The 11,826-nt window shown below is 41.1% G+C and overlaps 1 protein-coding gene across 1 annotated transcript in view; it reads right to left on the bottom strand.

Annotated features, from left to right (window-relative positions):
• The window catches only part of TBX19 (T-box transcription factor 19), a 14,171-nt gene extending 6,961 nt beyond the window's left edge, over positions 1-7,210 (bottom strand). Inside the window, exons 1-2 of the mRNA XM_039718031.1 lie at positions 7,014-7,210; positions 982-1,246 (exon numbers count right to left, since the gene is read on the bottom strand). Coding sequence (XP_039573965.1) covers positions 982-1,246; positions 7,014-7,210 — 462 coding nt within the window. The remainder of the gene's footprint in view (positions 1-981; positions 1,247-7,013) is intronic.
• Positions 7,211-11,826: the final 4,616 nt, after the last annotated feature.

Below are 11,826 nucleotides of genomic sequence, written 5' to 3'. Positions count from 1 at the left end.
TTTTTAGCCTTCCCCCCCCCCCCCCCCCCCCATGCATGTTTTTCTGAGGCTTTTGACTTTTCTGCAATCCTGGACACATGACAAGCATTTGCAAATTCAGATCCTGTTCTATGCTCTGCAATAATTCTTGTGTGCTGGTTCCACATATGACTAAGGAAAAGTCAGATCATCTTCCTGTTCTCCAACCAGTAAAACCCGAGATAATTTCCTACCTCATTAGAGCACTAAGCTTACAGAGGTACCTCACAAACCTAATTGAACTAGCAGATTGAGAGCATATAACATTTACATGAAAGAAGTTGATTCTGGGCTGACAAGTATCATCCACCGCAGGAGTTTTGTACCAAACAAACAGGCAAACAAAAGGTCTTGTGCAACATTTTGCCTTTAGATGCATCATCAAAAATAAAATATGAAACAAAACTAATTTTCCTGTTTGTATTTTTAAGCGGTTCAAAGAGAAAGTCACTTATTTCTGGTACATGTGGTTTCTTTCCAAAGGCCAAAGCTGATTCAATACAATATTGATAATTATCATGATGTAGAAGCAGACAGAGTAATTATTTCATTTAGGAACAGCCTTTTATTCTGCCATCTGACTCCTGCCAACATTCCACTTACACCAAACAACATTGGGGAGCACAACAAAAACCTAATACTCGTGGCCATTTTTCCCCCCTTTCTCTGAAGTCCTATGTAAAAATCCTAAGCACACAAGACCAGCTCTGAAAAGACCCCTGACGATTAAGTAAACCACAGCACTCTGTCTCTCTTAACATCAAGAAGTCCATTAAAATCTGAAAGTGCCAATTAAGGCCTGTTTATCCCTGTTTACATTTGGCCTCCAGAGAATAATTGGCATCTGTGGGTGAAGAGGCCTGTAAGGGCTTCTATAATTACATAAATGCACCCTTGATATTTCTTGATTGGTAGGTGCTTGCAATTGAAGCCAAGAGGTGATGTGGAAACATCAGGCCATACCTGCCCGCTCCCATTGAGCTTGTTGGTAAGTTTGACTTTGCTGAAGGAAATGGCAGCTTTCATCCAATGGGCCCCAAAGTTGGGAGAGTCTGGGTGGATGTAGACACAGCTGTGGTTTGGTGGCTCTGGTTTCCCAGCTGGCACCCATTCTCCATTGACATACTTCCAGCGATGGCCATCAGTCGGAGCAAAGTCCAGCAGGAAGGAATACATGGCATTCGGATCCAAGCCTGACACGCTGATCTTCAAAACAGGAAACATCCGCCTGGCCAGGGAAACAAAAAGGGGGGACACGACTGGAAACTGCTCTTGAAAGACTCCTCTCAGTATGTTTGTTTCCAGATGCTCACTGACTAGCTCAGTATAAAAAAACATCCTCCCTTCCTTCAATCCACCTTTGCCATCAGACCTTGCACTTGGCAGTTTCTCCAGTAATGTGGTCCCATACTTCAAAATTCCCTGACCTCAGCAGCTTGACCATGTCCTTTTGCTTTAAGTTTCATCTTACATCAAGCTCTAAACTTCTACCCAGCCTTCCATTATCTCATGTGTTTAAAACTGAAATCCTGCCTTTGTTTAGTTTTGGGAAAAAGCTCCATTCCATTGCCCAAAGGTGCAATGCCACCTTTTCTCAATCCCCTCTTTGTTTGGGTTTTTTTTTTGTTTTTTTTTTTTTTTTTTTTTTTTTTTTTTTTTTTTTTAGAAGTTTTCTTCCTTTTGGGGTTTGAGATCCCACAGACTTTGTTTTCTCCTTTGTTTTGCTAATGATCTTCCTATGACTCCATGCTCCCAATTAATAATAAAATTGTCAGGTATTTCTTTTGCCATTTTTCTTCCCCCCTTTTTTTTTTTTTTTTTTTTTTTTTTTTTTTTTTTTTTTTTTTTTTTTTTTGTAAAGAAGATTTGCAGGAGCTCATAGCTTGACTTTCAGTGGTTTTCTATCTGTCCCAGTGCTTGTGATCAATGCCACACAGCTCTGAATTGGCACCTGAAAGTCTGCAGCAGTAGAGCTAGTAGGGCTCCAACACTTGCAGGAACTGGGAATAATGTGTGGACATCAGAACAGAGGTGTCTTCCAGCAAAGGTATCCTATTTATTAAGCTTCTTAGCTTGTCAAGGAACACACGTAATTGCTATTACATATCACCTCCTACATTCCTCTCCCATGAGTAACCAGCCTCCCTGCCTCAGTCATCTCCATACTGACCTCTCCTGGCAACTGCCATTTCTGCATGCGACATTTTTATGGACCATAAATTCCAACGAAAGCAAATGAATCTCTGAGGTTCTTTTCTCTATGGGTACAGAGAGAGTATACCAAGCAACCAGAGGAATGGCCCAAGGTCCACAGCAATGGTGTTAAGGTAAGGTAGCTCTCAAGGCTTAGGTAGCCATACAAGACATCCAAAATCCATAAGAAGGGAGCTGAAACTCCAGGCTGTTTCAAAGCACACTGGAAGTCTCTGCCCCTGCAGTCATACTATCTACTGACACCCAAATGCAAATTGCTAACAATCATGACATCCCACTCACCTTTCTGGATACCTTGATATAGTTTTTGCTGCATACATTCAGTACCTTCTGCTGACAGGGAAAGACAGAATTTTAAAAATTTGAGATTTTTCATCTAATATTAATACTTGTTGATATATGTCAGTGCAGTATTGAAGAAGATATCATAGAATGGTTTGGGTTGGAAGGGACTTTAAAGATCATCTTGTCCTAGTCTCTAGATTGGTGTCCCCAATACCTTCCACTAGACCAGGTTGCTCTGAGCCTCATTCAATCTGGCCTTGAACCACCTTCAGGGATGAGGCATCCACAGCTTCTTGGGGCAGCCTTTCCCAGTGCCTCACCACCCCTTGTATCACTCCATGTCCTTAAAAAATAAGTCCCTCTCCTTTTCTTTTGCAGCCCCTTTTAGGTACTGGGAGGCTGTTAAAGGGTCTCGCTCCTCTCCAGGCTGAACAACCTCAGCTACCTAAGCTTTTCCTCATAGGAGAGGTTCTCTCCTCCACACTTGCTCCAACAGGTCCATGTCCTTCCTGTACTGGAGACCCCAGAGCTGGATGCAGCAGTCCAGGTGGGTTCTCACGAGAGTGGAGCAGAGGGTGAGAATCCCCTCCCTTGCCCTGCTGGCCACGCTACTTTAAATGCAGCCCAGGATGTGTTTGGCTTTCTGGGCTGTCAGTGCACATTGCTGGGTCGTGTTGTGCTTCTTATCCACCAACACTCCTGAGTCCTTGTCCATTAAAATGCAGAACCACAAAGTTCAATTTATGAAGTTCATGTGGGCCCCACTCTCAAGCCTGTCCAGATCCCTCTGGATGATATCCCTTCCCTCCACATGTCAACCAGAGCACACAGCTGGACATTGCTGGCAAGATAGCTGAGGGTGTGCCCCTGTCACCAACAAAGGTGACAAAAGCTTTATTCCCAGTACTGACCCCTCAGGAATAGCACTCCTCACTGGTCTCCAAGGAACTGTGAACTGCGACCTTTCTAATTAAATAGAAGCTTAGTCAAGGATTTACACACTACACATGGCTTTCTGATAAGGATGTACTAGCTACCAAACTGGGATGTGATAAAAAGTATGGATACATTGCTCCTTCCAATGCTTAGATCTCCTCCAGTCAATGTTTAAAGGAACATATTTAGATACATAGCTAAAATTGAATTAGAGGAAAAAATTAATCCACATGAAAATTTAATGTCACTAGATTGTGCAGAGCTGTTTGTGTTACACACACATTATTAATTCCTCTGCCCACAGTGCAGGCAGGCTGCTCTACCTTTTTATTTGAGAGGCTCAAGTTTAGCTCCAAAGGACCTATAGACCAATCCAGAAGAGAATACTGTCACCATCCACTTTAACCTCCTGTAGCACTAAAATTAGAGTATTTCCCTGTGTTAACCATCTTCACTCCCAGTTGCTCCCTGCCTCACTTGGACCAGCATGTTTTGACTGTACAGACTAACGATGGAAAACTTACCACCTAACATCTTCTGCTGGCTTTACTGTTAAAATCTGTATTTTAGCATGGCAAATTGTGATTTCTCCAAATTTGTTTCAGTCAGAATGTTTGTTTCAATGATCAGGTAGGTGCACACCTGACCTCCATTGCTGCAACAGCCAAACACTTCAGCCTCTTCAATTTGTTTAAAGCAAAATCTGCTGCAATTATTCTGCAGTGCAGACCTTGAGTGGGAAGATGTTTGATATCAAACTTGAATGTGCAGTTACCAGTTTTTTGGGGGGTTTTTTTAGCATTCAAGCCTGGAAAGAGCTTCTTTTTCCCCACTCATGGCTACCTGAACTGATCCCCTATGGATTCTCCTCATACACAGAGGGGAACAGTGGCACCTACCTGTCTCCAGGCAATAACAGGGATTGCAAAGTCTCAGGATACTGCCTAGCTAGTATGGTATAACACTGAGAGAGGAAACCTACTCAGTCAGATAACACTGCATTTGATATTGAAGTGTCAATTGAATACAATAGGTCTGAGTAAAATAGGAGATGGTTTCCCACTCTATCAGTTGCACCCAGTGAGATATATTTTGTGATATAGCACATATTTCAATTTTAATTATGTCTGTCCTGTTCAGAATATATCTATTTCCCCTAGGCATATTGCTAGGGCAGGTGATTGTTATAATGAAGTATGATACAGCCACAGAGGTGTATCTGTATATTAACACTGAAGTTGGTTCATCTAACTGTGACATTTTGGGACCCTCGGTACAAATTAGAGATGACTCAGAGCAGATAGAATTGTGCATGCTAGAATTTAACACTTGAGGATCACTAGTCAATTAGACTTTCATTCTCTGGGACACTCCTATATTGGGTTTCTGTTTAATTTCTGAGCTTTGCTGGCAATGTGTCTGTCCACACCAACTGTTTTAGTTTCCACACACACAAGTTCAGGCTGGCTCCTCTCTTTCATTGTAGGACACAGTTTCAAATGCATTCATCTACCCTTCATCAAGAATGGTTTAGTTGTATTCATTTAGCAGCAGCAGAATAAGATCAATATTTTTTTTCCTGAGAATCTCTCTGGAGATAATCACTAAAGAATCCTGGACCTGAGAAAAACTCAGCAATCACAGGAAATTGTCTCAAGTTTGTTTCCTTTTGAATAGTATGGTTCAGAGTTCTTTGCTGCAGGCCACAGTCTGTATTTTCTTTGTTTAAGTGTGATGCTGTGGTTTTTAATGAAAAATACTTTCAGAAATGCAGAGATCCTTTTTCATAGTCTCTGCTACAGCAACTATGTTAAAAGGATTAATGCAAATGGCAGTGTGACATACTTTTGTAATTTTTAGTTTTGCTGTAGTTTGATCATAAAGAATTCTATTGCTGCTTTCACTGACATTTCTAGAGATGTCACTGGCTATAGAAAAAGTGGAATCAGACTGACAAGGAGTGTATAAGTTAAAATTTAAAAATCACACAGCTTACACAATGAAATAAAAAGCACCCAGCCATATTCAGATAACAAAATATTCCCTTATCAACATTATAAAAATATTTTATCTGCACACTCACCCTGACATTTCAGAAGGAACTACTATCATTATGAAGTCATGATTTTCATTAGCTGCAAGGAAAGAAACTGAAAAAACCCTATTGATAAGGTGTGATTCTTTGTACCAATTTAATTAATCAGAGATGAACCCATCTTACCACATTTTTAGTCACTTACACTTTTAGGGAGACAGTTTAAGCTACTGTACACCAAGTGAAAGTGCACTTGGAAGTTATCTGTAGCCAAACAGCAGTTTTCAAAGCAATTTAAATGAAGCAAAAGCAGCTTCATGATATAAAAAGAATCTCAGCAGCAGACTTCTGTCAGTATAGGTTATTAGTAGGAATCAGAATGGCAACAGTGCTCTTACACCAAGAGCTGGTACTTTGGGAAGATAGCTTCTCATTGCAGAATCACCTTGCTGAGCCAAGAGACAAGATTTTTCATTTTTACTGCTTTCACTTATATCCCTCATCAAGCTATAGTCAAGAGTAATTTCATCCACAAATTCTGCTAAATCAAAGTCTGCAAAATTACTGAAAGTCACACCACATGAGTAAATCTTTCCATCTCTTAATTCCTCTCTCCTATGTGGATCTCCTGAGAGGTCTCGTAAAACATGCGTATGTTGAGGGAACAGCTGGGGTGGGGGGCAGCAAAAGGCTGGCGAGGATAAATTAAATAAAAAACTTAGTACCATTGTGCAAATCTTATTCTGGTAACTGCTTGTCTGTTATGGACTGGACTTTGCTGTCAGCCCAGTTCAGAGCAGAATCTCTGTAGAGAACTTTCTTCAAGCTAATGCCTGATTCAGAATTAGCATCCTTCTCACCAGATTTTTCTCTTTTCCTGTGCCTTTCTGTGTTCCCCAAATAGTAAGACATCCATTTACACTGCAATGTTTTGTCCTTCTAAAACAGTGTATATTAAGCAATATTCCACACTTGTTTTTAAGGGCACCAGCAACAATTGTAGGACCAAGCAATTCAGACTGCACATACACACAGAGCATGTAGGGCAGTTTTATTGTACACACACTGGTACAGACTCTTTGTACAAGCTCTTAATTCCCATGGCCAGAGGGATGGGAACTGCAGCTGGGTGTAACAACACCAATCTGCTTCTGTGCAGTAATTTGAAGCCTATAGGTGCTGACTTGCTAATACAGACTGATGATTATTAGCATAAGAATTCATTACAAAGGTTTTGAGAGATATTCCCTCACAAAAGTTTCCTTTTTGTGCAATCACAAGTTAGTCTATATATTTTTCCAGTATGCTTCATAGGAGGAATGGTTTGGCAGTGACAAAAAAAAAGTAGGGTCACCCTGTCTTGTTCATGCACTGGTTTTATCAGACTGCAAGGCTGCAGTCCCCTATAAACTCTGGTGTGCTCATTGCATTTCTCTCAAGTCTGCACACACAGTTTATTATTGCAGAGCTTAACCCCCCTGGCTGTTACCTCCACTGAGCCCGCAGTGCTGAGCAGATCACTCACCTGCCATTCTTGGTCACAATCATCTCATTAGTGACTTCCCTGAATCTCTGCCAGAGTGTCGCATCCTCCAAGACAACCTGGAGCTGTTTCTCCGTGGGGTCGCCTTTGTCTCTCCCAGCCAGGAGTTCACTCTCCACTACGCTGAGGAGCCTGGAGACGGTGCAGTCGCTGGGTTTTTTGCAGCCCAGGTCTGCCATGACAGCTTTACTGCCAGAAACTTCAGGTAGCTTCTGAAAAGACAAAAATAATAAGCAAAATTAAAAAAGAAGTCAGTTCATTGGGCACCGTCTGACAAATGTGCTCTCCTCACTCTTTTGCCACTGCCTAGCTCTTTCCCCTGGAAGTCCCAATGGGCAGTGACACCAGTGTGTGGAGGTTTACGCACATACTCCACACAAAAAGAGGACTATCTCCTAATTACCTGTTAGACAGTCAGGTGGGTGGCTGGCTGATGACTCAATTGGCTGCCTTGAAAGAAGAGTCCTCCATCCAAATTAGCATGCTTTTATCTTTTTTCAACCTGAAGTGGGTCTAATTGTTCTGCTTGAGAACCAGATTTCCATTAATGAAAATTGTTTCATTTCCAGACTGAAACAATGCATGGAAATTGCATTCACGCTGGTGCGGACTCTAACGAAGGAGCTGGGAAGAGTCAAGATAGTTACACAGAGAAGGTTGTCTTAAAATATTTTCACCATGAATGTTGCATAAATGCATTAACCTCATTCCTCTACACTCCTAAATCAAAATATAATAGTAAGAGACCTTGCAGCACTGAGGTTTCAGTGCACAAGAAGGCAGCATCCCTATCCTCCATTGTTGATGGATATTGTATCCATCCCTTGGTCCCATTGTCATTCACAAAACCCCTGCTGCACCTTACAGGTGGCTGAACACCCCTCTGGCTGCATTTCCAGGGACAGACCGCACACTTCTGGGGCTGGTATGAGATTAACTGTCTGAGGCCTGGCACTGCTGACCAGCTCAAGGTCCACCAATGGACCTTGCATAAGGACCACCTCATGCATAAGCTCCATCAGCATCCGCATAAGTCATTCCCTCTCACCTCATCCTGAGACCTTCTCTGACAAGCCTGATCCAACAACACAAGCCTTCCACAAAAAAGCCACCATTTTACTGAGGTCTCCAACAATTTCAGCATTTAAGGAGACAAGAGATGTGGGCTCAGTCCCCTGATGGAGGGTTAAGTGGAAGCCCCACAAATAACAGTGACCTGTAAACACTGGGCTTTGGTATACAACAAATACTGGAGTACCTAACTTCTTGTGATACATCTATCTCTGATAATGTATTTTAAATTTCCGGTCTGCTGGACATGACATAGTCAGGGACTTGATTATGAAAACATAGTCCTAGAGGTCATTTTTAGAGAAATAAATTTTCTGTCTGCTTATTGAGAACTTTGAGTTCTTTTGATTCAATAGTCCTTATTAAATTTCTGTGTTTCTGTCTCTTTTAGAAAGACAAAATAACGTGGTGGATCACTGTTGGAATTTTTACAGACAAAAAAGACCATGGCAGGCTTTATAAAAGAGAATTTAAGTTAAATCCATCATTTAACAAGGCAAACTGATCTCACCTTTAAAAAAACTGAGAGGTGCCATCCACCTAAACAACAATGGCCAGAGCTTGATGGCACCTTATTTGGCACCCTTTCAACCCAAATAATTCTGTGGTTCTTTGCTGCTTTCAAACTTCACACTCCAACACCTCTTCCCCTCTTCTTTTTTTTAAATTGTCAACTCATAACCAAAATAGCTAGATTATTTTACAAGTAAACTCAGGTGAGTTACATTAGCAGGTGTCAGATAGCAACTTCTAGTTGATAAGCAGCCCACTTTCCCTGCTGAACAACTAAAGAATGTACTTCAAAATCTATAGGATATTTAGGTACCTGGAAGGGTACCACTTTGCATTTGAAAAATAATTGCATCTCAGGTATGCTGGTGTAAATAGAATATGTTTATGTTTGGGTTCCCCTTTCCAAATACTCAAAGAGGAGAGAGAAGCTACTACTGTAATTTTTCCCTTCATGTGATCAAGTGGCAGAGGAAATGCATAGGAAAATATATGTGACAATTTTAAACTTTATTATACTACAGATGCAAATAGCTAGAGAAATTCGAGCTGGTGGAAGTGCCATGAATTTTAATTAAACATTTTCAGGTTTTCAGGAACTTCTGAAACAGGTACATGTCACTTTGGGAATTTTTTTTAGCTGAAGCCCTATTTCCATACAGGCTTTTTAGATATAGTTGCTCAGAAATCTGGAGATTCAAAGTCAAGGCAGGTAAAGAGACAACAGCTCATAAAAGTAATAATATCCCAGTAGTTACACACAGTTCTTTCTATAGACAAATAAAAAGAGAAGAAGCCTGGATTTCAGAAGTACTCACTCTCCATCTCTCCTGCAGGGCTTCAAGTGGAGTGATACTGGATTAGAGACTCAAAAAATCAGATCCCATCTACCTTCCTCAAGATGCTTAGAACTTAAAGGAAACCAAAACCATGCAAAAAAAGCAACAACAGTTCACATTGGTGGAAGTGTTTGTAAATGAGGAAGTGAAACTCTCTCACCAGCAGACACTTGTGCATCACTACAGGTAAAGGATTTGCTCAGAAAAAAATTTATTGGAAATGGAGGCTGCCACAAAGCAAAAGAAAGGGAAGGCCTGCTTGGAGTGCACTGCTTGCCCAAAGCACTCCTGGGACTGAGCTGTAGGGAAGAAGGCATGTATGGAAGGAATGGTTTGGGATGAGAGTTTTTCATCAATAAGACTGGATTTTTTTACAGCTAGCATACCTAAGGGAGAAGCATGAATGTTTTTACTTTGGGATATCATACTAAAACTTGTATCCTGCACACTAATAAAATGCACTTTCACATCCCAGAAGTGGGTAACACTTGTGTGCTTAGTTATCACTCATAGAAGGTATCTGATTCTTGAAAGTCTAGTGTCCAGAGGAAAAAAATAAACCACAAATCTAACAACTTAAAATACCTGACTTTCATACAGTTTGAATTTTAGTAACTATGTTACCACAGCTCAGAACACCTGAAACCTCAAAACTTTCCAAAATGAGAGTAGTTACCTGTGGTTAGTTAGTGGGAACAACCCAATTACTATTTTCAGCATGGGGAAGATTGTTTCAGCTCTAAGAGTTCAGCCTAAGAGTGATTTGTGTTGGATGTAGCAGAAGGCACAGTTCACCACTGACATATCTTTCCAACCTAAAAGAATTACCCAAAGAAATAATAAGTTTACACATATGCAAGAACATGACCAGCTGAATGTACTTGGGCCTGAGATTATACTTTAAAACACACTTCCAGATTCCATGAATGATGCTTCTTTGCATTGTGCACTGTCTCTGTGTCACACAGCTGCCGTGGGAGAGGGCTGCAGAACAGAAACCAGAGAGATCCAGAGTCACAGTTCTTTGTTTTTTGTTGGCTTTTCATTTAACAAAAATACTACGTGTGGAAATTTACTTTGAATATTTATCCTGTTTTAAGAGAAATGAGAGACATCCTCTAATCTTTTGTCCCTCTATTCACCTAAATAACAACTTGGAATGCCTTCCAAACAACCCTTCTTTCTCCTACTTTCTTGCAAGATTAATTTTTCAAGTCTACAGGTCCTGGAACAGAGGCCCAAACAGATTAATATCACTAGCTGTAGATATTGCCAAGGCACAGAGACCAATCCATTCTCCAGTGTGAGTTATTTCTTGGGCTGGAAGTTAAATTTCCCTGAACCTGGCATTTGAAGAAAAGGTAGCTGGACTCACAGAGGAGCACAGTAAGTGTTCCTGGTGACTGACAGCCAGTGCCACTAGAAGGGGGGACTGTTTATTTCCCCTCTTGTACTTATCACCCATTTAATTAGACAAGCAAAGCAGTAGGGGTGGCAGAAGGACCAGAAAATGCCCCTACAAAACCTGCAAATTTGTAAGCTTTCCCTGAAACCTAGTTGGGAGAGCTGGGCACTTCCAAGCAGACTCCTTGTAGCTCATAGGCAGAAGTAGCTCAGAATGCAAGCAAAACACTCACAATCATCTCCATTTACTAATAATAATTTAGTAACTCACATTTTAAATGAAGCAATGAGGACTGGGGAGAGCAGTGAAAGAACAATCAGAACAATCCTGCAATACTTATTGGACTTCACTTACTACGTTACAGCAGGAAAAAGCAAGGGGTTATTTCTGACTTTCTAATTAAGCTTATTCTTAAATGCTCCTGGCCACCAGCTGGTGAGGTACACAGAAAGGAGGGGGGAAAAATGCAAACAAGAAAAAGGTAATTAAAGAGGCCTTTCTTGCCTTGACATTGGATAGCTGTTTTGTGGCCTTTAGCTGCATGTTTCCAAAGAAAAGGAAGCCCTTCATCATCAGATGAAATTGCAGAAAATAAGACTCACTCTTTCCATCTCCAAAGCTCCCACTGCAGCATTCAACTAACCCCCCTCTGAACAGTGAGTCCCAAGAACACAGGGAAATGTAACCTCCATCCCAGGAAATCAACACCTATCAGCTACCACGGAATAATTGAGAACGGATAAAAAGACAGCTGCTTTCCTTCTGTTTTTTAATCATGTGTTCAGCCCCTTAAGAGATTGTTAGGCTAGAGGAGACTTAAAGAAGATTAGCCTTTTCATTAATGTCGGGATGAGGGCACAGTTTCAGTAACATCCCCCGGGCATGTTTTTAGCAGAAAGGCAGGCAGCTTCTTTGAGTGGTACCTCCCTGTCTGGTGTTTTAACTGAGATTAATTCTGAGCTCAGAGAGC

This window comes from Passer montanus, unplaced genomic scaffold (genome assembly GCF_014805655.1).
Source record: "Passer montanus isolate IOZ18808 unplaced genomic scaffold, ASM1480565v1 scaffold39, whole genome shotgun sequence".
Taxonomy (NCBI): domain Eukaryota; kingdom Metazoa; phylum Chordata; class Aves; order Passeriformes; family Passeridae; genus Passer; species Passer montanus.
Note: the sequence above shows the minus strand (reverse complement) of the source record. Positions and strands in the feature narration are given on the sequence as shown.